The 25270-nt window shown below is 39.5% G+C and overlaps 1 protein-coding gene across 1 annotated transcript; it reads left to right on the top strand.

Annotated features, from left to right (window-relative positions):
• The first annotated feature begins 1561 nt into the window (after positions 1–1561).
• Positions 1562–24476, top strand: crip2 (cysteine-rich protein 2). Its single transcript, XM_079833526.1, has 8 exons — positions 1562–1796; positions 16578–16672; positions 19985–20042; positions 21085–21219; positions 21472–21540; positions 21664–21758; positions 22749–22806; positions 23035–24476. The coding sequence occupies exons 1-8, from the start codon at positions 1637–1639 to the stop codon at positions 23100–23102; spliced, it is 738 nt and encodes a 245-aa protein (XP_079689652.1). The 5' UTR covers positions 1562–1636; the 3' UTR covers positions 23103–24476.
• Positions 24477–25270: the final 794 nt, after the last annotated feature.

Genomic DNA, 25270 nt, shown 5'->3' with positions numbered 1-25270 from the left:
CAGCATCATGGTGGTGATGTGGTTGTGAAACAGCATTCAATTTTTGCTCACAAATCTAGTTTTTTATTATTATTTCGAAAGGAAAACATACTAATCTCTTAAGAGCATAAATGCTTCACCACACCTTATGACTTGAACATTTTGCTGCTATAATATTTAATAATGCAGATATTCCCACATGAATCATATCACGTGTCTGAGAAATCTGCCTGGTTTTGGGTGTGTTTGATGGGTGGTGTGGTTGTTTGGGTGGAGTATGCACTGAGGGTTACACACGTGCTTTGGGGCAACATGTGGCTTTGAATCTGTCCCATGGGAAACTGGTGTGAATGGAAGACTGGGTATTTATGGAGACCGAGGGCCTTGGGCACCTGTTCAGCACTTGTGGATCTGCATGGGCTTGATATAAAAGTAATTTGAAAAATTATGTACAAACATTCCGGGTCGGTATAAGATTTTTAAAAATGGTTTTGAAAGAAGTCTCTCCAAGAAAAAAGTATATTTTGCTCACCATTTATTTAATCAAAAATACAGTAAAAACAGTGATATTGTGAAATATTATTACAATTTTAAAATAACTTTTCTATTTGAATACATTTTAAAATGTAATTTATTGATGGCAAAGCTGTATTTTCAGCATCATCACCCCAACTTGTGTAATTGGACTCACGACTCACAGAGATAAAGGCCATGTGACAACAAGCCCCAGACTCATCTCACTGTTTTTAATGCGGTAAATGTTATAATTTTCCACTTTTCAGTCATTTAAAACCATTGTTTATAGCTAGCATTAAGGTTTTATCCCACCTAGTCAACACAGCAAGTCCCCGCATTGCAGCTGTGCAAATGTGCTAATACAGCAAACTTACTGAAGCTGTAACACTGACACACAAATGAACTTGAATAAGCTTGACTCTGCAAGGCTCACATTCCTCTCACTGAAATCAGCAGATAGAGGCAATATTCAGTTAGGTGTCAAGAGGCACTTTCACAAGAGTACTAGTCAGGGTTTATTTGAGTAGTAGACTAAGCAATTTAGAGATTTATGGAAGACAACGGGACTTGGTTGTGTGTAACTGTGAACGGGTGTAGAGTCTGGAAAGGTGCACATTTCCTCTGCTCAGTGGTGCTGACGGATGAGTAGGCTACAAGGGAGAAAAGACGTGGACACGTGGTTGAGGCAAAAGTCTAAAAGAGCTCGCAATGATCTGAGTCTAAAAAAAGACGTGGTGGCAGACATTTTTGGGTGTGCGGAACGGTGATGTAAACTAGTCAAAAATGTAATACTGCCATATAGTGACCTCAATCCAAACAAAAAGAGAAGTGTTGTAAGCATGACTAGGACTTGCCAATATCATTCTCTCACTGATTTCCAGTAGTAACGGTCTGGCAAGTGCTGAAGAATCCCTATTCATGAGAAGTGAAAGGAGCTATTGTTGGACGCCTTTCACATTCCCGTTGAAGGATGTAGAAAGGAAGAGCCACTGGCAGTAGCGTAAGTAAGCCGACAGAAGCCCCTGCCAGCAGAGCTGAGCCAGACGGCACCGCCCACTTGGTGACTGACCGGTTGCCTGACCAATGAGAGAAGCTGTCAGAATGAAGCGCTCAAAGTAGACCTGTGAGAGAGGGCGGGGCAATGCAAATACAGAGCGGTGCTTTCAGTAGGATAAGAGATGCGCTCCAGCTCTCAGCCATTGGTCGGCTTGAGCGCGTGCAAGACAAACCTTGTGAGAGAATCCAGTTTGAATTCACCATGGCTTCAAAGTGTCCTAAATGCGAAAAGACTGTGTATTTTGGTAAGTTTACGTTTCTGGTTTATTCTGTAGCCTACCTCTTTTTTAAACACATTCACCGTTATGTTTTGGTATAATAAATGATATCCACGCTGTATAATCAAGGAAAGCGATTATTAGTTTGCACAGGTGTTGATAAAAAAACGATTTAAACAGCTTAGGGTTTGTGATAGAAAGCATTAATCACTCGCCATCAGGACTTAAGTTATACTTTCTACTACGCTTTCCTCTCCAAAATGAAAATAATCTTGAACTTGCTGACGAAGAGATGCGGCGCCCTCCATGAATACGGTATAGCCTACACTTTGGTGTCCGGTGACTTTTGCAAAGCATTACAGGGACACATGCTTTTTGGGATGCGAGAAGACATTAGATATGTTTTATTAATTATTGTGTCGCACAAAATTAACTTTGAAAATTAACTAGCTTCAAAACAAATCAATTGTCTGTATCCTCCCCTTGAACTGATACTTGGCCTGTTCCACTTTAGACGTCTTGATTATTTATTGTTTTATTTTTGTGTAGAAAATGCCAAGATCTCACAAATCATTGATGTAAGCTGTATTTAGATATATGCAATGCTGCATAGACAAGTTAGTTTTTGTGGTTGATGATCAACATTTTCAGAAGAATGCATAATTTTTAAGCTTTTGTGGACGTTAATTTTTGTGGAAAGTAGCTACCATACATAACATTAAAAATATAACCTTTGAGAGTCAGATTTTTACTTTCAGACTGCTGAGTGCAATATCAGCCAGTTTATATTCAGACAATTTATTGACCACTTCTGTAACGCTAATAATAAACAGTTGTGTCTAAGTCCTGTCTGCAGTTATGTTGCAATCACCCTTTCTCTCTCTTTTTTTTAAACTAGCATTATCTTACAGCTATTTTATAGGCCTAAACACTAAAATGAAACCTTGAAAGTTGCTGTACTTTGCTTTTATAGACTTGAATGTTTTTTTTTTTAATAATACAGCATTGGTGTGGAAGTTTGGGGAGCTGAAAGATCACAATGAACCTCTTATTTTCATTTATACCCATTTTCTGGTGAGCATTAATGTCTGCTATATATATATACCTATATATCTCATACACATATCTCAATCCATTTAATGGTTGAATAGCCTCTCTGCCTCTTGACCTTATCATCCCTGCTCTCATATTTATAAGGTAATTCATCAGAGCCTGTGTAGTGGAAACTGAGATGATTATTCAGCTCTTATTTATGTTGTATTAATCTGTGTGTCAACCGAAAAGCATAACACACGACCAATAAAGCTGTCGGGTGGTTTTGAATCAATGGTGTGAGTGAGGTGCTGTTATATAAAAGCAAGTGCAGCTCTTTCCATGGCTGTGTCTAGTGGGTGGGCAGAAATATCTCTTGCTTGAGAGCTGGTTTTGCTTCAGGATCAAGATTTCACATCAGACACCTACAATATTGATATTCCCATCAACCTCATATGCCCAGCAACATGCAAAATTATAAAAAAAAATTACATGGGTCAAATACAAAAAATGACTATTTTGTTTTTAAGGGTTCGTTCACCCAAAAAAAGAGAATTGTCATCTTTTACATGCATGTTGTCCCAATCCAAACCTGTAAGACTTTCATGCATCTTCAGATCACAAATCTTTCAGATCTGAAATCTGAGAGCTTTCTGTACTCTCCATAGACAGCTACGCAACCACCACTTTGATGTTTTAAAAAGTTCTTAAAGAGATTGTAAAAGTAATCCATATGAATTTAGGCGTTTAGTCCAAATTTTCTGAAGAAAGACGATCGCTTTATATGAGGAACAGATTTAATTTAGGCTTTTATTCGCATATAAACATTCGTCAACTCGCACATCCGTTGTAGTAAATGGAAGCTCAAGCATGCTTGCTTGACATGCGAGAACCAATGAGGTTCATTCTCGTGTTGCGCATCACGTTTGAGCTTCCACAAGAACGTATGAGATTTGTTTTTGCGCATGTACAGTTGAGCTTCTGTTTATGTTCGCTGGTCAATGTTTATATGTGAATAAAAGCCTAAATTCTATCTGTTCATCATATAAATCGACCGTGTTCCTTCAGAAAATGTGGGCTAAACCGCTCAATTCATAAGGATTACTTCTCTTTATGAACTTTTTGAAGCGTCAACGTGGTAGTTGCATAGCTGTCTATGGAGAGTACAGATGGAATTTGTTCACTGGTTTGGAACGGCAGAACTTGATGTCAGAATTTTCATTTTTGGGTGAACTTACCCTTTAAAACACAGGTTCTCAAGTCATGATGGCTAGTTTTGATGCAGTATTTGCTGTATTTAAAAAAAAAAATTTTTTATTGGAGCCGAGTTGTACATGTTGCTGACGTCACAGCCAGTTCTAGTGGTTCATGATGCCATAGTGCAGAAGAAAGGACAATGCAGGGTTTCGCCCAAGACCTCAGTTTACGTCACGAGGGAGCTGTTTGAGATGTGGGTGACTGTGCTTTTATTAGACTCACGTTGAAGCCAAGACACATTCCATACAGCTGTGGAAGAGCAGGGGTGCGGTTCTCCTCTTTTGGTCCTCAGAGTCAGTGCTTTCCTCTGAATATGAAAATGTCACCGAGTGGAATATTTGAGGGTGAAGGTGAAGGCTGCATCCAAATCCACATTTCCACAGTCTAGACGTAGAATGAGTGGAAAACATTAAAAGGCTCTATCAAAAATAAAAAATATTTAGTAATATTCGATTTATTTATCATAGTATATTCAATATAAAATGCGAGATACAAATCATTAAAAAAGATCAGTATTACCAAATTTCTCTTTTGTTTGCAAACGCAGCTGCTCCGGATGGTATTTCCAAATTGAGTTTGTTGGAGTCAGTGCATGTGTTCCTGTAAATTCCTTTCTGACTATATCCTGTTTCAAACCTAAATGGTAAGCCACTGTATTGAGTGGAAACTTTGCAAACTTTCGGTTGAACCGTCATTCATTTATTGGACAGCTGTTAGCAGATGCTGTGGGTTTTCTTGCACAAGAATAAGCCTAAAAGCTTTGTTTTTTGCATGGAATCAGTGCTTTCCCATTTTTTTTTCATACTTTGTTTCAATTCAAAATGGGTGGAACGTCTGAATCTGTATATTCTGCAAAATATTATCTGCATTATATCCATTTCCAGATCTGTACACAACACGCCTTTTGGAAGCAATTATGCTTAAACAAAAGCAGCATTGTAGGTAAACCCTGCAACAAATTTTTAACGTTTATGTGAATGAAATCATGTGCGATATTAATGGTAGACAGCGCTCACTTGCATCATATCAAAAGGATCTGGATTCTGCTGTCTTCACTTTTCCCCAACCTTTCATATTTTTCACTGTTTTCCTCCTTGAATAGAAGTTTAGAATGCTTTCTTTCCTAGATGCCAATCACATCGAAGTGTGAGAGGGCATCTCTATCATGTGATCCTTTGGCTGTTAAATACAGACAGAACTCATTGTCCTCCTGTTAGTTTAATGGAAAGTTGCCCATACCACAATATGTTCTTACCCTCACTTTTCCTTTTTATTTTTAATTTTTCTGTCTGTAACTCTCTCATGTACTTTTACTGGCTGTTCCCATTATAAAACCCTGTGTTTTCCAGATGGCTACCTCACAAGCTGTTTGAATCTGCAGAATCTGTTATATAATGCCACTTTTTGCCTACTGTTTAGGGGCATTGCATAATCTTGGGAGACAGAATTCGGGGCCATTCTCCTTGTCTGTCAGGATTCCTGGCAGGCACGAACCTCAACCATAGTTACAAGATGGTGTTTTTTTTTTCTTTTTGCTCCTGTTGCAAGGTTAGCAAGAAGAAAGACCTAAGCCATAATGTAATTATACTTGTTTTAAAGGACTAGTCTTTAAACTCACATTATTTCTAATTCGACCTACCCGAAGGCCCATAATTTGTCTCCATAAATTTGTTCTACCTGGCGATACATCAAGGGAAATGTAATACTGCTTGTGTTTTTTTTTTTTCCCCTCTAGATTGTTCATAAATCAACCCATGAATGTATTATTTGAATTTATTGAATTAAAAACATCTGAATTCTAACTGGGTGAATCTTACAAAAATAAATGTCTGGGTCAGATTTCACCACAAAATCAAAAGGCAAAAAACACAATTATTTGAAGCATAATTAAAATGATGCTTATTTTAGATCTATGGGTTTTCTTTTTTAATTTTCTTTCTTTTTGTTTGTTTCTGGCCTCTATTTTTATGACAATTAACATTACCTCAAAATTCTTATTAAAGTAAGACATCTTGAAGAATATTTTTTTTCAGCATTTCCTATTATTTTCCAATGCTGATTTTGATGACAATTTCTCTTTTTTTATAATATTCAGTTTTTTGTTTTTTTTTACTAAATCAGCACAAATTACAGAAAATGCAGCCATAATAAATAAATAGATAAATAAATGCCTTAAACTGAAATTAAATGATATATTTATAATGTATATTATATAAATATTTTTCACATTATAGTTATAAACTGTTGGGCCTAATTTTCATGAAAAAGTTACAATGCAAAAGATTTTCTTAAGCAACAATTGATTTTGGAATACAACATGATCCTGGCATGTTCATCATTTCCTGGCAGGTTTCTTGATATTCACCCAACCACTGAACTGTGTGGGGAAACTGAGTGAGGCTGAGCTCCACGAGGCAGCATTGATTTGTACTGACAGCCGTGGGCAATGCAGTAGCAGCTCAGAGCAGACATACTTGCAGCTCTCATTCAGACCAGACTACTGAAAATCATGAGGTTGCTTAATTTATATCAAGAGGAAACTGCGCTAGACTGAAGAGACAGACATTGTGCTGTGCCTTGCGTCAGAAGGGCCACATCTGTGCAGCATGGGCCTAAACCACACCCAGCCTTTCCGCACTACTGTAAGGAAATTTACAAGCCTCTGCAAATTGGAAAACCAAGCTCGCAATCAGACGCCTATTTGAGATTTGTTTGGAGAAGGAACTGCCTTTCAGGAGTTGATGGTTATGGGCAGGGTCTCACAGAAAGGCACTGTTTGCCATCATAGAAAAGTAGGGTCATTAACAGAGCTATATGATTTGAGCTCAGAGCATGTGTGCTATTTATAGTCTGAAAAAGCTGAGGACCATGGGAACTAACCACAGCAATCATCCCCCTGCTTATTGGAGCCAGGAAGTCCATGTAATGATTTTGTGTACATTTGAGCAAGATTTTACCCAGTTTTATCTTGGTTTGACTATGGCCTGCAGGCCCTCAGGTGCAAGGCTATAGCGGGTCAGGCTGTAATCAGTGACTCAAAGCGAATCGCCATGTTGAAACCAGATGGCGCGCATGTTGCTTTTGCAGTATGAGAGAGGATACAGCCAGAGAGTGAACGGTATCACAGTAGTGATCTCTCTCTCTGAACAGATGGGTCCACATTAATGGTTGATGAAGTGGACGCAAATCTGTCCATGCCTTTCAAATTGATTTTCATGTGTATGACCACAGTGAGTAGACAGATATATAACACGTCATTTTGCCCATCATTTGAATCCTAATTGGTTAGAGACTTGCATACCAATTACAATTCAGAGTGAAAGTCTAGCCAGTGCCGCCCATTAAGTACTTGTTTGTTTATTTTCTTTTATATATATATATTGTTGTGCTTTTTCAGTTCTATAAAATCAATTTTAACATACAGAAAGTCTCTGCTGAAGATGATGGAGTAGGTTTCAGAGTGCATTCCTGCTGTGGAGCCCGTAGGGTGTTCAGCTGTGTAAATGTTGTTGAGGCCTAGTGCTGTTTATTTGTGATTACATCTCAGCCAGGGTCAGCATATAACAGACCTTTCTTATCATTCTCTCCTTGTAGTTAGTGCAGGACTGAGCATTAGATATAACATTTCATGAACCCTCAAACATGACCATACTTTATGCACATTCCTGATCTTATACATTATGCACAATTATTCTAAATTAAAGGGATAGTTCACCCAAAAATGAAAATTCTGTCATTAATTACTCGCCGTTGTGTCGTTTCAAACCCGCAAGACTTTCATTCATCTTTGGAACACAAATGAAGATCTTTTTGATGAAATCTGAGAGCTTTCTGTCCCTCCATAGACCGCTATGAAACTACCACTTGATGCTTCAAAAAGTTCATAAAGAGATCCTAAAACAAATCCATATGAATTTAGCGGTTTAGTCCAAATTCCGATCATTTTATATGATTATGAACAGATTTAATTTAGGCTCTTATTCACATCAGCGGACATAAACAATCTCAAACGTGCTGCGTTTTGAACTAAACCGTGTACACGTGGGGAATTGTTTTGAAAGCGTGTGGGGAAATGACAACCGGAATGATTCGTCAGGGCTCGTAAAATGTCTTTATCAAACAAACACAGTGATTTATCTCTCATCCACCTGCAATTAATTGGAATGTTATTTTTATTTATTTATTACTTGTCCCACCCGATCGGTGGATATAACCGCGAACCGTGCATCACTAACACGTGCACGCACAAGCCTCATTGCAGAGTCAGACAAATTAGCATGATTAAAACTTTTGCGATTTTGTATTTTTCCTTCAAATATCAAGTCAAGAGAGTGAATAACTCTCATAGAGAAAGGAATGTTATTTCACTATTTAAGATAGCTGGTGATATTTTTTGGTAGCCCATCTGGAAAACGCATAGCTCCGGAACGTTGGGCTTTGCGAGCCCTTGCCCACATGTCTGAGTCTGATCACGAATAGCAGGACAATGAACCAACTACACATCAAATAAAGGATCCTCCTGCCTGTGACCGCGTGCTAAGTTATGTTCAGTTAGACACGTACACCATAATCAATAGATATCAAACGATCTGTATCAATGCAATACTGTCACATATAAAAAAAACATGTTTTACTCACATTAGTGTGTTGCTTCATTCATTCATGTAATATCCTCCTGTCTGCAAATCCAGTCTCTTGTTTATAAACAAATCTGTGGTGAAATGAAGGAACAAACGCGCAATGTCTTACCCACGTGAGCTGGATCTTCATTCAAAATAAAGTTCATCCATGCATTCATGATATTGGAATCTGAATGAGCCTATGCAGGATGTTTATTGCTTGGAAGTTCGATCCGGTTTAGCTCCACGTAGACCTATGTTATTTATGTTACATTTCTTGCAAGAGTCGTGGGCTGGGCTAAAGAATCAGGCGTTGTTCTTCTGTTAAGGCGGTGTTTTACCACACTCTGATGTCACAGCTTGGCACATTCTGAGATTGAGCGTTGGCTAGGCCTGATGTCAATAAAATATCCTGACAGGATATTCTTATATCACGGTGAACTTTTATATATCAAAGGCTGAATGAAAAGTTGATTTCTCATTTTATGACCCCTTTAAAAATGGCCATGCCCACTCTTATGTTAAAAATAAGGTGGATAAATCTTCTGTTTTTGACTACATCCTTGTACTGAACTAGCTTGAACCAACTTAATTGACCCTTCACTAAATCCCACCTTAAAACTATTTACTGAAGCCATAGCCTTGTGGGACATGTAGCGTTTGTGTGTCCCGAGTTCAAGTCCTGGCATGTGGTCTGTTCTCCTCTGCTCTCCTATTACATTCTGCCATTGCTTCAACTGCCTTATCAATAATAAAGGTCAAAGCATAAATAATCATACAAAAATAAATGAATTATTGGCTAATTCTCCCTCAACAACTTTTGTTGTTGGTCGTTTTCATAGAAAAGCTTTTATTTTCAAATTTAAGCCTATGGATGGATAGTTTTAAACAGTTTTTACAGAAAAAAATATGTTTACAAAAAACATTGTTGCCAGGTCATTTATAATAGAGACGCAAGGTACCCAGAGAGGATACAAGTGGTATTTCTTCAGTTCATCTTACAGCTCTCTTACAATATATGTTCTGTAAAGCTTGTCTGAATTAGCAAGGGGTGTAGAAAATGGTTAATCACATCAGTTAAAAAAAATGATTAGCAATGCTGGCTAAAGAGAAACGTTTAATTATTACAAATACAGTGTCCCAATGTTCCAGAGTGATGGAGGCATATGTTGTGACAAACTCAATAAGAATTATTAAATGGAGATTGATTTGATGCATGTCTCTCACGGCTTGAGTTTTCTGGCAGAGCAGGACTTCTATTCTGGAACAACCCCAGGATATTGGGCATGACATGTTTACAGAAAAACTAAATTATGCGACATCAGGTTCATAAATCTTGCTCTGTATTGTTGACTTCATTAAATCTCATATGACTCTCGTTGGGTAGAGAGGGTGGTTTGTTGTGACTGATTTGCCTTTGAAAAGATAGCTGACTGCATAGTGTGGTTTCATTAGCCCACATCCAAACCTGCATCTGTTTTGCCGAGATGGCACATGCTCATTCGTGTGAAGTTGCTGAGGGTTTCTTTTATCCTCCCTTCGCGCCCCAGCTAGAACACATTAAACAAACCTCTGTGTTGCTCACAGTTCAGTTGACCCGGTGTTAGAAGTGTTATCATCTGATTTAATGGGGTAAACTGAGAGAAAACAAAACACAAGTGAGATCTGATGGCTCACGGGAGATGTTGCCTCTACAGGCAGTACCGGCAGGACTAAAGAGATTACCTCTGCAGTATAAAACAAAGCAATATGCTGCTTATCTCCGATCAGGTGTACACATTGCACTCTAACCTCTGCTTGAGCTCATTAGAGCTGGACATTGGGAGGTATTGCAGCCTCTCGTATAATCTTACATAACCATCCATTACGGCTCTCATGCATCTACGCCTCGCATCCAAGGTAACCTGACTCCCTAATGAAACCCTCTCCGGTCGAATGGATCCCCTCAGGGACGTACGAGATGACAGTGCTGTTAGGATATCGCTATAGCTGTTTCTATTGGAAAACAGAAACCAGGCTTGCAATTTTTCTGCGGACAAAGCTGCTTGTAAATATACCACCCAAGACACTGATTTCCTTTGGCCGTAGTAGGGGAATGTGTGTTAGACTGTGACTGGAGGTTGTCCAGGGGTCTTTTCAGCTTGATGAGCGATTAGCGATCCCCTCCGCCCATGCAAAACAACACCAATAACTGAAACGTCTCCCCAGCAACCTCACACTTGTACAACAACGGAAGCCTTTTAATGGCAGCTCTGTGCATCTGAACTTCGTTAACCACCACGTACACCACCACGCTTATCATTGTATAGTACTCAGTGGCATTGGCTTCTTCCCCGTGGAGACGTTCTCACTACACCCAGTTGGGCCATTGACTGTGAAATTTCACTTATCTTGGATTATCCTCCTGCTATAATACCAGTGATTTATACTGTCTGGGCCTCTGTCTCTCCAGTGTGAGCTAAGAATTAATTTATAGGGTTACGTTTATAGTACTTAAAGCTGCAGTCTGTAACTTTTTTTTGGGGGGGGGGAGTGAAAAATTAACCAAAATCAATTTGAGCAAGTACATAAATAGCCAGTGTTCAAAATTCCTTACCTTAGCCCGATTCACACCGGTAAGCTTGTAATGATGTGTTATAATTTGAATGGTACTGGTGGATTTCCGCAGGAAATTCAAGCATGTCTTTGCGTCATTACATCACGTCTGTATACATAAAGAAGTCGTCTGGCTAGTAGTGGTATCACGTGAGGATGCTGCAGGTGGCGGATCATTTATAGCCTTTTCTCACAGCAGCTGGAATAATTAAACATATCATTTTGATGGCAGATTGTAATCCAGAAAGGTCCAAACGACAATCATCAGTGACAATTGGAGATTCACTCGTAGTCAAAAGCAAAAGATTAGACTGTACGGAAATTGAAATTTATATGTACAGTCACGCAATGCTGATGTTGGTAACATTAACAATTTCAGAACAAAGTATAATAAAAATGTGCACGGTTTGATGTGATGTCAGCGAAGCGATTTCGATTTAATCAGCATTGGTAGCGGGATTTATTGTAATGCTTTTTTTTCTCAGTTGGCCAGAACAAGTGACAGACATGTTACTTACTTGTTCAGATGACATTTTGAAGGGAAAATTCTTATTTTGGTCATACTTCCAAGATGTAGAATCTGTGATATTGAAGTACAGTATCCACACCGGTGCGATGACTGACAGCAAGCCACACATACTCCTCAAAACATTAGATTAATTTGCGCTGATGAGCCATGCCAATGCACAACCCACATAAAGATGATCATTCCGCAAATAACTGCAATTGCAGGTTTCAAACACAGATGGCGACAAAGAGGCAAAACTTATGGACCGCAGCTTTAACTTAAAATTCGAAACCCCTAATCGTACATTATATATATGCATGAAACCATGACGCTAAGTTAGCTATATCAATGTGCACCGGACATCAATGGGGCTTTTCACAGTTGAAATAGTTAAACCTGCGTCATTATAAAACTGAATCCTAGGTTATCTTATTCACGTTTCACACTGCTCATACTATACCCAGGGTTGGCAGTAATCCTGGGTATTCTGACTGTTTATATACATTGCGCATTGTTTCCGTGACTGCCCAAAGCTTGTGAATATAAGACACGCGATAGGTTGTCGGTTGCTAAGCATCTAGTCGTGACATTCTAACACTGTATCGTTTCACACTGTACAAGTTCGGCACTGCAATGCAGAGCAGGGTTTCATAACCCCGGGTAAAAAGCAGTGCTAACCCCACATCTAAATTACAAGTGTGAAATCCTTTACCCAAGGTTAAAAAGCAGTGTTTAGAACGATGATAACCCAGGGTTAAGCGCAGTGTGAAAAGCCTTAATGATTCCTCAAATTGTGGCTGGGTAAGGAGAGTTGTGCTACTACTTTTCTAGGCAATCAAATTTAGAATGTTTATCTGACGTAAAATAAGATGTGAAAAAATCCCTCAGATTTAAGGAGTGACACAATTTATAGAGTCCAGAACTGGAGGGTGAACAAATTTGACTTGGGCCAGTAAAGGCATTTATATACTCGCAGCAACGTTCTTTTCGTTCTTCGCTTAGAGGTAAAAAGAAGTTTGAAACGCCTTTGCAACAGTATACTGTATATTGCAGCATCTACATGTCCTGGAGATTATCACACTTTTTAAAGAGCCGTGCCCACACATTTCAAATTGTTCTTACGCCTCCATGTGTGGATATAGTTGGGTATAAGTACTAAGAGTTTTTGCTTTACTTTAGCTGTATAAAATCTCCTCCCCTGATGGTGAAACTGATCTCTGCTGTACTGACCTAGACCCCCCGAGAGACGGACAAAAGCAATGCTTTTCCAGGCGGGAAAGCGAGGAAGGAGAGGAAAACGGGAGGAAATGAACTGTTCTCTCCAGCCGATTGTGTTCCTTTTTGATAAGCGAAGGTGTTTCCTCCAGAGTGAGAGAATTGTCCCAGAAGGCCAGTGTTATGCATTGTCTTGAGAGCAAGGTATATAAATGGAAAGAGTAATATTAGGTCTAAGGAAGTGTTCTGGGACCCCCCTGAAGAAACAGGACAGGAGGGGAAATGGAGAAGTGGGTCTAGATGTGCCCCCCCCCCCCCCCCCACCACTGCATTTCCTTGTGTTGCTCGCTCGTCAACACATCTCTGCTTAAGAGTAATACAATGTGATCCCTCATCATGAGGCTAGTGCTTTTCATTGTTTTTATGGAATATGATCTCACATTGATTGTCAAAGTGAAAATGCACAGACCAGCACACATCCTCAAAAACATAAAGCTAGCCTGGATATGAAAACTATACAAATCCACCATTAATAATGCTGTGTGGAGACTCTCGCTTACTGTTGTCTTCATGGCAGGGAGAGGCTCTTTGAGGAAATGCACTATTTACTTTGGTACATATTTTTAGGATCTTGGAAGTTTCCAATGCACATTCAAAGCTAATCAGGAGCCATTAAGAATTGAGTGGAAGGAGCCTCAAAATCCACATACACTATATTAAAAAAATCCTACCCACGTTTAGATGAGACCTTCATGGGTGTGGTTACAGGCAGGTTCACTATCAGCAGCAACACAATATGATGCATAGAATGCTTTCAAAGTTGCATACTCTCTGAGTTGATGCTTTTTAAATAAGTACTTAACCATTTTAAAATGTGAGATCTATATAGTATGAATGTAATCCGGACATTCGTCGTGTCATCGTCATGTGGCCTACCGGTGAGTTGCCTCACTTCACTTCACAAATCATCTCCTGTGGCCTCATGGGATAGTAAAATGTCTGTTGGATGTGCACTTCAGAATCTCGCCAGTAGTAGTGGTACTGTTTAATGAATAATAAGAATTTGGACATGTACCACTTGTTTACTCACCTAAAGGATTATTAGGAACACCATACTAATACTGTGTTTGACCCCCTTTCGCCTTCAGAACTGCCTTAATTCTACGTGGCACTGATTCAACAAAGTGCTAAAAGCATTCTTTAGAAATGTTGGCCCATTTTGATAGGATAGCATCTTGCAGTTGATGGATATTTGTGGGATGCAAATCCAAGCTTCGTGCAAGCTCCCGTTCCACCACATCCCAAAGATGCCAAAGATGCTCTATTGGGTTGAGATCTGGTGACTGTGGGGGCCATTTTAGTAGTGAACTCAAATTCGTGCATTATCCTGCTGGAAGTAGCCATAAGAGGATGGGTACATGTTGGTCATAAAGGGATGGACATTAGTGATGTACCGAAATGAAAATTCTGGGCCGAAACCGAAAATTTAGGATGCACTTGGCCGAAAACCGAAACTGAAGCCGAAAATGGCTTCTTTTTAAAAACGTATGTAAAAAATATATTTATATTAAAAAAAAAATGTATATATATATATATATATATATATATATATAATTGCTTGAATTTAATGGATCTGAAATGAAAAAAACAAAAAAAATCAGGAACCAATAGAATAATCAAACTTTTAAGTTACATAACAAAACCTAAAATATTTTTAAATATAAATAATAATACCAAATAATATTATTCTTCAAATTTTATGTTCCATCAAATAAAATAGTTTTTTAACAGATCCACAATTATCTGAATAACTGCACACAAAATCACAGAATAGTTCTCATTAAGAACATGAGATGTTGCACTTAATAGTCTCTCACTGTCTCTGTTCTCCCGGAAAAATTGCATTTGGGGGGTAAAATATGTGTTTTTTGGCATATTCGCATTCCTGGGTCTAAATATCACATAATTGGGGTCGCTTCAATCCGCGGACATGGAAAAACATCCCGCAGGAAAACCGCAGACTTTGCAACACTGCTAGGGGCAGATAAATACCTGCATGGAATCCGCGCAAGCAATGGAAAGCGGCCTATGCTCGCCAGTAGTCAAAGGGATTGTCGCTTCTGGCAATGGGTAGTTCAGCTGGATACGTCTCTATTTGTTCTCATACCGCTGACATGCTTAATCTTTGATAGGCAGACGCGTTGCGTGATAACCGCTCAAACGTGAGTGAAACCTAAGCGCTTGCGCACGGATGGGATGGGCGGGTGACATTCTTTTTCGGTTTACGTTTTCGGCTTTTTTTTTTATTTCTTTATTTTATTTTTTTATTTTACCGATAATGCCATTTTCAACCGAACATTTTCGGTGGCCGAAATTTCGGTGCACCCCTAATGGACATGGTCAGAAACAATGCTCAGGTAGGCCGTGGCATTTAAATGATGCCCAATTGGCACTAAGGGGCCTAAAGTGTGCCAAGAAAACATCCCCCACACCATTACACCACCACCACCAGCCTGCACAGTGGTAACAAGGCATGATGGATCCATGTTCTCATTCGGTTTACGCCAAATTCTGACTCTACCATCTGAATGTCTCAACAGAAATCGAGACTTATCAGACCAGGCAACATTTTTCCAGTCTTCAACTGTCCAATTTTTGTGAGCTCGTGCAAATTGTAGCCTCTTTTTCCTATTTGTAGTGGAGATGAGTGGTACCCGGTGGGGTCTTCTGCTGTTGTAGCCCATCCGCCTCAAGGTTGTGCGTGTTGTGGCTTCACAAATGCTTTGCTGCATACCTCGGTTGTTGCTCTTCTATCAGCTTGAATCAGTCGGCCCATTCTCCTCTGACCTCTAGCATCAACAAGGCATTTTCGCCCACAGGACTGCCGCATGTTTTTCCCTTTTCACACCATTCTTCCCTTTTCACACCATTCTTTGTAAACCCTAGAAATGGTTGTGCGTGAAAATCCCAGTAACTGAGCAGATTGGCACCAACAACCATGCCACGCTCTTAAATTACCTTTCTTTCCCATTCTGACATTCAGTTTGGAGTTAAGGAAATTGTCTTGACCAGGACCACACCCCTAAATGCATTGAAGCAACTGCCATGTGATTGGTTGATTAGATAATTGCATTAATGAGAAATTGAACAGGTGTTCCTAATAATCCTTTTGGTGAGTGTAGTAGGAAAGAATGCATTCAGATGCAGCCATAGTCTATTATAAAGACCAAAGCAAATTATGCTCAAGAATGTTACATATGAATGAAAGAAGTAACGTCTATATGAGGTTGCACACTAATTATGCGTCTCACATGTTCGCTAAGACAAGCATCAGTGTTATTACTACTCGGAGTTAGGGATTTGAACAAGCACCCAACCTTAAGTTTTAACCATTAGTATTATGTATATGAAAAATAGGGGGGATATCCCATAGCAATGCCGCAATTGCAATTTTCTAATAATTACAGTGACTTGGCAACCACTGACCAACCCTAGTTTTGGACAAGAAGTTTTTCATGTGCAAACTCACATTTTCTTATCAAAAAGTTTAAAAATCAATCTTTCTCTCTTTTCATCTCTCAGCTGAGAAGGTGTCATCACTGGGGAAGGACTGGCACAAGTTCTGTCTGAAGTGCGAGCGCTGCAGTAAGACCCTGACAGCGGGTAGCCATGCTGAGGTAAGACTCACTACTAGATCACACACTACCTCTCTGCAGTAGTTGGGGAAACTCAAACAGAGTATTGACTTTATGACACCGCGCGTTTCCATCAGAGGATCAGTGGTCTATTTGAATAGTCCAGGACTGAGGCCTGTCACGTGGCATTGTGTGTGTTTGGGGGGCAATGTTGGGTGCTAGCATGACATAAACATTTTAAGAGGTAAATATGATACAATCATGAAAATACAAAGGCAAATCACACAGTCCCAAAGCCTACACCATGCTACAACAAGCATTTTCCTTTCTTATCTGTTTTGGAAAGCTGTTGTAGTTGTCTTATGATGCACGTTTTCAGTGATGTTGAAAGCTTTTTGGCCAGCTTTGTATGTCCCGAGTGTTCCTGTGTGCATGACTGTGAGCCAAATGAAAATCTCCACGGCCTTTCCAGCATCCTATTACATCACACTGTGATGACTGTGTCTAGATCGGAATGGCAGCAGAGGGCAAAGGACAGGGCTGTGATGTTTTAGAGCCAGAGGAATCGTCGTCGTCATCATCATTCAGTCATCATGTTGCCCTGAGTCTGTATTCCACAAGGATAAGAGTAGGAAACACCTGAGTGTTGCATTTACTCCAGGAAGAGTCACGCATATTAACATCCTCACCACTCACATCAGCCTAAATCTGGATGCAGGTCAGGTTTCTATGATGAGATTTCTGTTAGTTGTTACATGGTACAGGAATGAAGATGGGTTTGTGATTTGGTAAAGCACATTTCTCTTTAAGGCCATTGATAGAACAAGAACTCACCCTGTGGTTAAGATGATCACCCCTTAGTGTCCTCAATGGATTCTGGCTGGGTAAAGTGAGAGGATTTATGGGAATAGGGGTGGTAAGTAGAAGCATAAAGAAGGGACTTTGGATTCAGTTACCATGATGTGATTTTTGTTTCTGGGAAAAGTGTGGGCTGACGAGCTGCCATATGACCGGTGATGGTTGACCAGTGAGAACTGTAATGGGAGCCGGTGGACTAAGTGTTGTATCTGACTTTAACATCACACCCACAGACTATTCACTGTCTGTCTAATGCATAATGCACACAAAAATGTTGAGATCTCTCATAACCGCAAGATCCAATCTTGATTGGCAATTTACGGAAGTCAAGGGGTGTACAACTGAGGCTCGTTTACACCTGGTTTTAAAATGCGTTTTGGTTGATCGGATCAAGGAAAGTTGACAAGGAAAAACGCATAACCGATATGCCTGGTGTTTTAATCCGTCTCTTTAGTCCACTTCTGTCCTGATTTCGAGGGGAGGGTCTATGGGCAGGTAAATGTTTTCTTTCGATCGCCGTGACGACAGGAAAAACATTCGGAGAGCAGCAGCTTTATTTTCTGCTCTGAAAGTTGCAAGACCATGTTGTGAGTGTGTGTGTGTTAGGCATCAGGAATGGTGAGAGAACATTTGTGCTTGGTACGTTTTTCGTCTTCTAACCAAACTTGGGTCTTCAGCCGTCAAAGATTAAATCCTGTCTGACTAGCACGCTTCCCATAATGTTTATGCATTAGATCAGTAAGTGGAGAGTAATGCCGCATTCCAGGCAACCCGTAACCTGTGTTTTTCCAACTTTCTACCCGTGAAAGTGCACTGGAACAGCAGTCGAACCCGTGGCTTCCCACCCGTGAACTCGTACTAGATCGATGTACTCCCAGTTACGAGCTCTGACGTCCCATAGCCCGTGAAACAACAATGGCAGTCCCTGTGGATGCAGTGTTTATGAAACTTATAATAAAAAGTAATGTAAAATAAAAGGTATAACAGCTTCTTTTGCTGTATGCGCTGTTTTTCTTCTCCGTTTCCCTCAAATAAGCAAGGAGTAAGCATGATTGTAAATGAGCATAAACCCTGTACGGTCCGCCATGCTTTGTTACCACAATTCTAGCTACCTCAATTCCTTGCGCTCAGGCAGTTTGGTGTGACTTTGCCTGGAACGCTACAAAGTCGTGAGTCGTGGTTTTAAGTTGTAACTTGCGGGCTCAAAAACCTGCCTGGAACACAGCACAAGTGGTCTTTTGCGGCTGTTCGAACGCATTTGACCATATGAGCGTTTACACTATGAAAGCAATTCATTTGAATGTGTTTTCAACCACCTTTAGTGGTTGAAAATGGACAAGCTCAAAGCATTTTCGCCTCACCCATAGCCCCCCCCTCGTTTACACCTTTTATTTAGTGTCATCCATTTGTGATTCCATCGACCAAAACGCTTAATCTTAATAATGAGTGTAAACAGGGCCTAATGGTGATTTGAGGCCACAAAGTGACCAGAAGTGGGTGAGCTGAAGCGATATGAACCAGACCGTTGACCACCATTTGTCAATGCAGAGTGACTCAATGTGGTCATTACTAATGGGAGTGCAGATAGTGAAGCTCACGTGATCTGCCGTTGGATACTGCAGTCAGAGTTTGAACGCCTGCTGGCAAATTAAAGCAATTAAATCACTGTCAGTGTAACAGCAGCTTTAGGGTCAAAAGACTCTTTTTCAATCTGCCATGAAACCGAACAGTCAGGATTTGCTATTGTTAGCGGTTCAACTAATGCACATAGCAACTGCAAGTGTTGGTGAAGTCCTAAAATTCCCTCCTAGTGTTCTGGTTGGGCTACTACTTTAGGGTCCTGATTGATCTACACCAGAACCACTAGAGTCAGCCGGTGTAGCTTTTTTGCCTTTTTTAGAAGTATTTATATGTTACACAGTCATCAAGTTTTCCGTCGCGGGAATTGAGGTGGGAAGGTGTCTGCCTAGTCTTTGTTGGAATGTGGGGCTTATTACACATTTCCCCCCCCCCCTTGCATACTTCTGTACTGGCATATGGCCACTATTCTCTGCCCCTTCCGTTCCTTTATCCTGACCTGCGCAGCTGTAACGGTCACACAGTTGCCGTCTGACGGTTCCCATGACAACCCTTTCCCGCCATGGCCCTTACCAAAGTGCTCTGGGAGCAACTGCCATTGAAGAATGTTCTGACCACGTCCTTCTATGTACACACACACAGAGAAACACTCAAAGCACGCAAAGACACATAGATAGGACACTTTGGGTGTCCTTATCCATCAACATGTAACGGTAACTGTTTTGAGTGTTATCAGGGAGTGGACGCCAAGATAAGTACCGTCTGTGGCATTTAGACATTTAGGATAGTGTACAAGCAGCAACTTGCGCCAGCAAACACCCACTCATTCACTTGTAGAGTCTTTTGATGGATTTGAAGGAATTTGAGTCTGAAATTTGTTTTTTTTGTTGTTTTTAATTCTGTTTTACATCCTCACAGCATGATGGGAAACCATACTGCCACAAGCCATGCTATGCTGCCCTCTTTGGGCCAAAAGGTGAGAACACACTCAGCATTTTAAGTCGAAGTCCTGTGACATCAACATACAGTAGACCTTATTCAAAGCAGAGCCATCTTTGATTTTTAACGGGAATGAAAGCGAGGCTGTGAGGGATAGACCTACATCTCTTCAGTGGGCTGTACTGTTTTTGAATAGTTACGCTGATGAAACGCCACAAAAATATATTTCCAAGAAGTTTCAGTAGACAAACTCCAGACAACATGAGCTGTGGAAAATAAGTGATCAAGGAGCAGTGGATACCATTGAAACACAGTAAGTCAATCCATCACAGCCTCGCTTTCACATCTGTCATGCACTCTAAAAAAAAAAAAGGTTCTATATGGCACCAAAAATAGTTCTTGGCTCGTAATCATAGGGGAACCTTTTTTAGTGCTATATAGCACCATTTTTGGTGCTTCAGTGGTTCTTCACCGGTTCTTCAGAGGTTCTTCACCGGTTCTTTGACTAAGGTGCTATATAGCACCTCTGAAGAACCACTGAAGCACCAAAATTGGTGCTATATAGCACTAAAAAAGGTTCCCTTATGATTACGAGACTTTTTTTTTAGAGTGTGGCGCTGCTCTGAATAAGGTCTATTGAAATGGAACTAACTGTTCTGCTCTCTGCCCATTTATATACGATATATTAGGTTATAAAATTATTTTTGCTCTCTGGTACATATAGTGCATGACAGAGTTTAAAACATGAATAAATAGTTGCATAGAAAACATTGCTATCTTGAATTTAAAGAGTGCCCTCTGCTTAGGAATGTTCTTGTTTTGAGAGAACTTACTGGCAACATTTTACAATAAGGATCAATGTTATGAATGTAAGTTAATGTTAGATTATATACTCTTGTTTATTGTATATGTACATGGTACATTTAATTTGGTGAAAACTCTCATAGCATGGGATTTTTTTTGTCAATGCATTAGCTAATTTTAATGAATGAACAAATGTAAATTAGTCATGTGAAACATTTCCTATCGTGAATTTTGCATGATAGTGGGATTTTCATGAAACTCTGGTTAATATGTAGGTGTGAACATCGGGGGTGCAGGATCATATGTGTACGAGAATCCCGCCAACTCTTCCCCACCCACATCCACCGTGGACGCCGCACCCAAACCTCAGGAGAAATGGGTCCCAGTATCTGCAAGGCCGCCATCTAAAGGTACAAACAGCAGTTGCAATCCGCAGCAACTGACTTATTATGATCAGCACTGGCTGAATGTGTAAAACTGTCAATGACATCTAATCGCTGGATTCTCAAAATTGTCCACAAAAGGCCACAACATGGAGGTTGTAGGTTGTGTGCATCTTCCTTTGACTACAAATCATTGTGTTCTAATGTTTTGCAATATGACGTATGTCGAATTACAAAGTGTTTATTTGAATCACAGAGTGCATGCACCTCTCATTTCAGCTGGAAGCATCACCACCTTCTCTGGGGAAGCAAACCTGTGTCCCAGATGCAACAAGAAGGTTTATTTTGGTATGCTTCTCTCTGTCCTAATAACATTTCATACTGTGGCTTGGATTTTAATTCTAGGGAATGCATAACAGGAAGTGTAATGGAGCTAGCAGAATAACATTTCCTTTTACATTCTTATGGCAGCTGAGAAGGTGACATCACTGGGGAAGGACTGGCATCGTCCGTGCCTGCGCTGTGAAAGATGTAAAAAGACCCTGGCAGCAGGCAGCCATGCAGAGGTGAGAGGAAAATAAAGGTTGCTTATAGTACAAGGGCATAGATGGCTGTAAGAGGCTAATGAAGAATCATTTTTACATTAGAAACCTTGAATAAACCGCAGGGCATCTGTGGGTCATTAGGTAACAAATCAGTTTGCTGGAAATGAAGGCCATTAAAGGGAATATTCTGTCATTTACTCACCCTCAAGTTGTTCCAAACCTGTATGAGTCTCTTTCTTCTGATGAACACAAAAGAAGATATTTTAAAGAATGTTGGTAACCAGACAGTTGACTTTAGCCATTGACTTTTTTCCTACTGTGGAAGTCAATCGCTACCGCCAATGGTTTGACTACCAACATTCTTTAAAATATCATCTTTTGTGTTCATCAGGTGAAAGAGACTCGTACAGGTTTGGAACAACTTGAGGGTGAGTAAATTATGACAGAATTTTCATTTTTGTTTGAACTATCCCTTTAACAAAGTATTAAAGTCTTCATTTACAATTCCCAGTTTGTTGAAAATATCCTTTGGGAGTAAGGCTGTGCAATTAATCGTAATAAAAATGGAATCTCAATGACTTTGTGTGATAATTACATTGTGCAAAAAGAATATTACTTTTGTATAAACTTTCCTGTGTCCCCATAGAAGCCAATGAAATGTTTTAATGACATACTGTATATACATGTACGCAATCAATTTTTTTTAGCTGTGCATGCCTTGAGAAATGAAAAGGTATTGAAAAAATGGTAACACTTTCTAGTACATTACTTGCTGATACATTATTAAAATTTGTAAAATAAAAAAGTTGTATTTAATAATAAACAAACAATGAACAACAGTATTTTTATTAACTAACATTAACAAAGATTAATAAATACTGTAACCCATGTATTGCTCGTTGTTAATGTTAGTTAGTACAAAAGAGGCCTTATTGTAAAGTGTTACTGAAAAAAATTTTGATAGCTGAATAAATATTTATATTAATCCTAAAATGTGTTTTTGTGTTGTAGCACGATGGCCAGCCCTACTGCCATAAACCATGTTATGCTGTCCTCTTCGGCCCAAAAGGTACCATGAGAGTTTAACTCTAGGGGGAGCTATTGCTTCATTTTCTGACAATAATCTGACATTTCACATGAGTATCACTGTAGTTCTTTATTAGCATTTAAGATAAAGCAATTTTTGATCTTCTATACATCGTCATGCTTTCTTAATTTCTTGATAATGTCCAAGTTAAATCCGGATTAGTTAAAATGAGTTATTAACCCAGTTTGATTGATTCTTTTGGATTTCTAGGTGTCAACACTGGTGGTGTTGGTAGCTACATCTACGACAAGGAGCCCAACACGGAGGCTCAGCCTTGATTTTCAGTCTTTGAGTCCAACCACACCATAACAACAGCCACTACCAGTACCTCACACACTTTCACATATGCCCCACTTCTTGCCTCATCACGGATAACCTGTGCCAGCTTGGATCTTTCAGCTGAGAAGTGACACCAAATACTACAACCATGCCTTCAGCACCAACTTCCGTCCCTTGGACTCTTCTTATTGGTCCATTTGATAGTCCTCTATCCCAATTCCAACTGTCCGCAACTAGAGGAAAATTTGAGAGTTTCGTTATACACTAACACACACACACACACACACACACACACACACAAGATCATCTCTGACTTGTCCTATGATTAATTTAAAGGTAATTTATTTAATTGTATACACTATCTTTGTTTGTGTAGTTATTAAAATGTTGCATATAGCTCCCCTACAAAGAACAAAACCAAGACCCCACTTTCACAATACTGCATGTACAGTAGGATGCGTGTGTAATGTGTGTTCTAGTAGCAGACAAAACAACAGAAGTTCACTTGGGGAGCTTTGTTGTTTATGCAGAGGAGCCGGGCTGTTTGAAATGCCTTCTGACTGAGAGCTGAATCTCTCCTTAGAGGCTTCATGCAGGTGCGTTCAGGAGCACATCATCATAAATCTGAACAATATTCTCAAAGCCAGATTTACTTTTTGGCCACATGGCAACATTCCGGAGTTAAAACATTTTAAGAGAAGGTCTGCAGGATGTACACAGACAGTAAAGTAAAATGGCCAAGGTCTTATTTTTAAGGGGAGGACAGAAACTGCTCCCAGAGGGCCACCGTCCTGCAGAGTTTAGCTTCAACGCTAATTAAATACACCTGAACCAGCTAATCAAGGTCTTCCAGATTACTAGAAACATCCAGGCTGGTGTGTTGGGACAGGATGGAGCTAAATTCTGCAAGCCCTCCAGGAGCAGCCCTGGACACCCCTGATTTATGAGGTAGCTAGTGGAAGTCCACAGGGACAGATGGTGTATGCGATTGGTGCTTGGTGACCAAGTAGCTGCAGCTAATATATCTGATGCCAATCTAGTACCGTTACGTAACGCATGGAAATGGATTAAAGGAAAGATATGAATAATCTTTTTTTGTATTGTTTGTGATCTGAATATTTAGATGAACCCCAGTTTCTCAAAGGGTTGAAACTGAAGTATTATGTTTCCCATTCATTTGTTTTTTTTTTAGTTTGTAGTAAGTTCGACTACATTCTTACTGAATGTGCATTTGTACTCTATGACTGTTATTGTTATAATGATTTTTGCTGTATCAAGCCTATTTTCTTTTGAGGACTTTTCTTATGCAGAGCCTGCGATTCAAATCCTGCTGCTTTAATCCCATATTAAAGTTTGTATAACACTTTTCCCTCCTCTTGGATTTCTTATTTAAGTCCATCTGTGTGTGACTGCTGTAATTAAACATGCTATAAAAAGACGGGAACAATATGTGAGTGAAGGTAAATTGATATAGATGATCTTGAATGCACTTTCATTACTATTTTACAGTAATAAATTATTTATTATATCATTAAGTGGATGAGAATTGTGAGTTGTGCTCTGATCCCAAAATAATTGTTGTAATGATTAATTTTCCTCCATATTACAATTAAGGGATTGTCTTGGGTATATCTCTTAATCTGCAGTTAAGGCTATATTCAGTCAAATTTAAGACGGCTCACTTTTGTCTGTATATTGACTGTTGTTATTATTATTAGTAGTAGATTTTTATTTTATTTTTTTTGCTTCAAAGAAAAGTGTAGAACTGTGTGAGACCACTGGTGCTTCAGACTGGTATATTTGAATTCTGCTTCCAAAATAGTTTGTTTCTGTATATTCTTAAGGTGCAACATTTTGTGGACAGAAAATTGTCCAGTGTCTGTTGTCAATAATGTAAATCTTCACTGTATTAACCCCTCATCAGTTTTTGTGAAATGAACTAGGCCTTATAAAAGAGAATGGAAATGAAATATTATGAGTGGTCCTCTGCAGCCATCTACTGGTTATGAAATAGTGGTCATTTCCATGTTAAAGGTGCACTATGTAATAACGATTTCAGTAAAATATCAAAAAACTACTAGGCCAGTGTTATATATCTTGTTCAGTTGAGTACTTACAATGTCCCAAATGTTTCCAACTATTTGTAAATCGTGAGAAATTGCTATTT

Source organism: Gobio gobio (assembly GCF_949357685.1).
Source record: "Gobio gobio genome assembly, chromosome: 13".
In the NCBI taxonomy this organism is placed as follows: Eukaryota; Metazoa; Chordata; class Actinopteri; order Cypriniformes; family Gobionidae; genus Gobio; species Gobio gobio.
Note: the sequence above shows the minus strand (reverse complement) of the source record. Positions and strands in the feature narration are given on the sequence as shown.

Excerpts from the sequence above, each read along its gene's own strand:
- crip2 (XM_079833526.1), top strand. The coding sequence starts at position 1,637 with ATGCAAATACAGAGCGGTGCTTTCAGTAGGATAAGAGATGCGCTCCAG. Across the intron at positions 16,673-19,984 it reads CAGCGGGTAGCCATGCTGAG|CATGATGGGAAACCATACTG; the intron begins GTAAGACTCACT and ends ACATCCTCACAG. Across the intron at positions 22,807-23,034 it reads TGTCCTCTTCGGCCCAAAAG|GTGTCAACACTGGTGGTGTT; the intron begins GTACCATGAGAG and ends TTGGATTTCTAG.